At 64.7% G+C, this 2,082-nt stretch overlaps 1 protein-coding gene across 1 annotated transcript in view; it reads right to left on the bottom strand.

Annotated features, from left to right (window-relative positions):
- Window positions 1-452: 452 nt before the first annotated feature.
- Window positions 453-2,082, bottom strand: part of CUNH19orf68 (chromosome unknown C19orf68 homolog) — a 24,379-nt gene continuing 22,749 nt past the window's right edge. The window contains exon 4 of the mRNA XM_021710476.1: window positions 453-2,081. Coding sequence (XP_021566151.1) covers window positions 548-2,081 — 1,534 coding nt within the window. The 3' untranslated portion in view covers window positions 453-547. The remainder of the gene's footprint in view (window position 2,082) is intronic.

Consider the following 2,082-nt stretch of genomic DNA (forward strand, 5'->3'; position numbering starts at 1 on the left):
CTTCACCTCGTCTGTTTATCCTTCCCTCTCCTCCATCCCTGTCTCCTTCTCCTCTTCCCCAGCTTCCCCTCTTTTCTCCACTTGTCTCCTCTCCTCCATCTCTGTCACCTGCATCTGGCTCTTGTTCTACACGTCCTCCCTTGCCTTCATCCCTTTGACGACTGCCCTCCCGAGACTGACCAGTCTGCTCTTGCCAGACGCACCCTGGTGTCCACCCCCTCCCCCCAGTTCGGCCCTTTTCCTTGCTTCTGCCCTGGCCTGACCCTGTCTACACCTCTCCTCACACACTTCCTCTCCTGAGAGAAGCCCTCAGAATCCACACTGACCATCCACACCTCCTCCAGCTGTGGCTCCATGACCTCAGAGATGATGGGCAGCTTCCCCTTGGACCCAGGAGAGGCAAACCGCTAGGGTGAGGTCCCTGGATGACCCAGGAGGTGGCCAGAGGGACTGAGGTGGTCTCCTTGGCCTCAGCCCTGTTAATCTTTGGGATCGAAGAATGCCCTCCGCCCTCGCAGTGGAGGGTGGTGGGCAGAGGCCCGAAGGGTCAGGGCTCTGGTGCTCTCCCCCAGCAATCCCTGAGCAGGTCCATGTGGAATAAGGCTGCCCCGGTGAGAAGGCGCGCTGCGAACAGGTGTCGGCAGGGCAGCCGGCGGGCGGCGTGGATGGAGCAGCTGCAGCGTGTCAGGGCCCCGTCCAGGAAGAAGTCCGAGGTGCCGTCCTTAAGGGCAAAGCCGGCTCCGGTCCAGTGGAAGCCCCGGGTGCCGTGCAGCCTAGCAAAGGCCAGCTCCTCGGCCACCAGGTCTGCCAGCTCAGGCCCACAGGCTGCTCGGAATTTGGCCAGGGGCTCCCAGTCCAGCTCTTCCTCTCCCGAGGAGCGGCAGAGCCTCTTTGGTTCCCTGGGGCCTTCCCCTTTGCCTCCTTCCTGCGGGCTCTCTCCCGCGGCCAGGTGGTCACTTGCGGCTGCCCATTCTGGACTGCCGTCAAAGACAGTCCCCACGGGGGTGCCGCACCCGACTCCATCCCCCAGCCCCAGACACCTCCCTCCCCCATCTCCCCACTCCGTTGCCTGTCCTGCTTGGCTCTTGGGGGCCACAGACCGGGCTGCCCCGCCGTCTCCGTTCTCCATGCCCGGAACCCTTGTGTCCCCCAGCTGGACCAGAACCACGTCCTCCAGGCTTCTCCTCCTTTTGACCCCCACCCTCTCTCCCTTCTCCTCTGCCACCTCGGGACCTCTCCTCCTCTCATCTCCCCACTGAGGCCCCCTTTGGTCTGCGTTCTCAGGGACCAACTCCAGGGATCTCTCCAAAGCGACCTCCTTCCAGCTTCTGACCTCCAGCCCCCTCTCCGTTTCCAACTGGGCCCCGTTCCACTCCCCAGCTTTCGGCCCACTTGCCCCTTCTTCCTGCAGCTGCTCCCTACTCCAGGGGCTCCCGTCCAAACTCCTGGTTCTTCCATACTCAGACTGGGTCCCCCTGCGCCCTGCGGCCTCCAGTGCCCAATTCCTTCGTTCCTCCAGCTGGGCCGTCCTCCGAGTGTACCCATCCAGTCCTCTTAGCTCCTGTTCCTCCAGCTGGACCCCCCTCCAGACACAACCTTCCAGGTTCCAGTCTTTCTCGCCCTCCGCCTGGGCCCCCCTCCAGTCCCTGACCTCTGGCCCTCTCAAGAGCCCTTTCTCCAAGAGGGGCCCTCTCCAGACGCTCCCTTCCAGTCCCCTCGCCTTCTGGTTCTCCAGCTGACCCTCTCTCCACTCTCTGACCTGCAACGCCCTGCCCTTCTCGCCTTCTAACTTAACCCCGCCGCCACTCCGGTCTCTGGTCCCCAGCCCTCCTTCCCACGCCTTCTCCACCTGGGCCCCCCTCCAAACACTTCCCTCTTTTGGAGCCTTTCTCCAGTCGCCGGTCTCCAGGCTCCTTGCCCGGCCGCGCTCCACCAGGGTCCCCTGCCCGGGCTCGCCCTCCAGCCACGCCCCCCCTCCGTCAGGGCCCTCAGGCGCTGCCTCTCCGGCCGCGTCGGCCCACTGCATGGCCACCAGGTCGCGGAGGCACTGCGCGACGCTGCGCGAGGGGCTGAGGCGGCGCA

This window comes from Carlito syrichta, unplaced genomic scaffold, assembly GCF_000164805.1.
Source record: "Carlito syrichta isolate Samal-C Ts95f unplaced genomic scaffold, Tarsius_syrichta-2.0.1 Scaffold289177, whole genome shotgun sequence".
Lineage (NCBI taxonomy): Eukaryota > Metazoa > Chordata > Mammalia > Primates > Tarsiidae > Carlito > Carlito syrichta.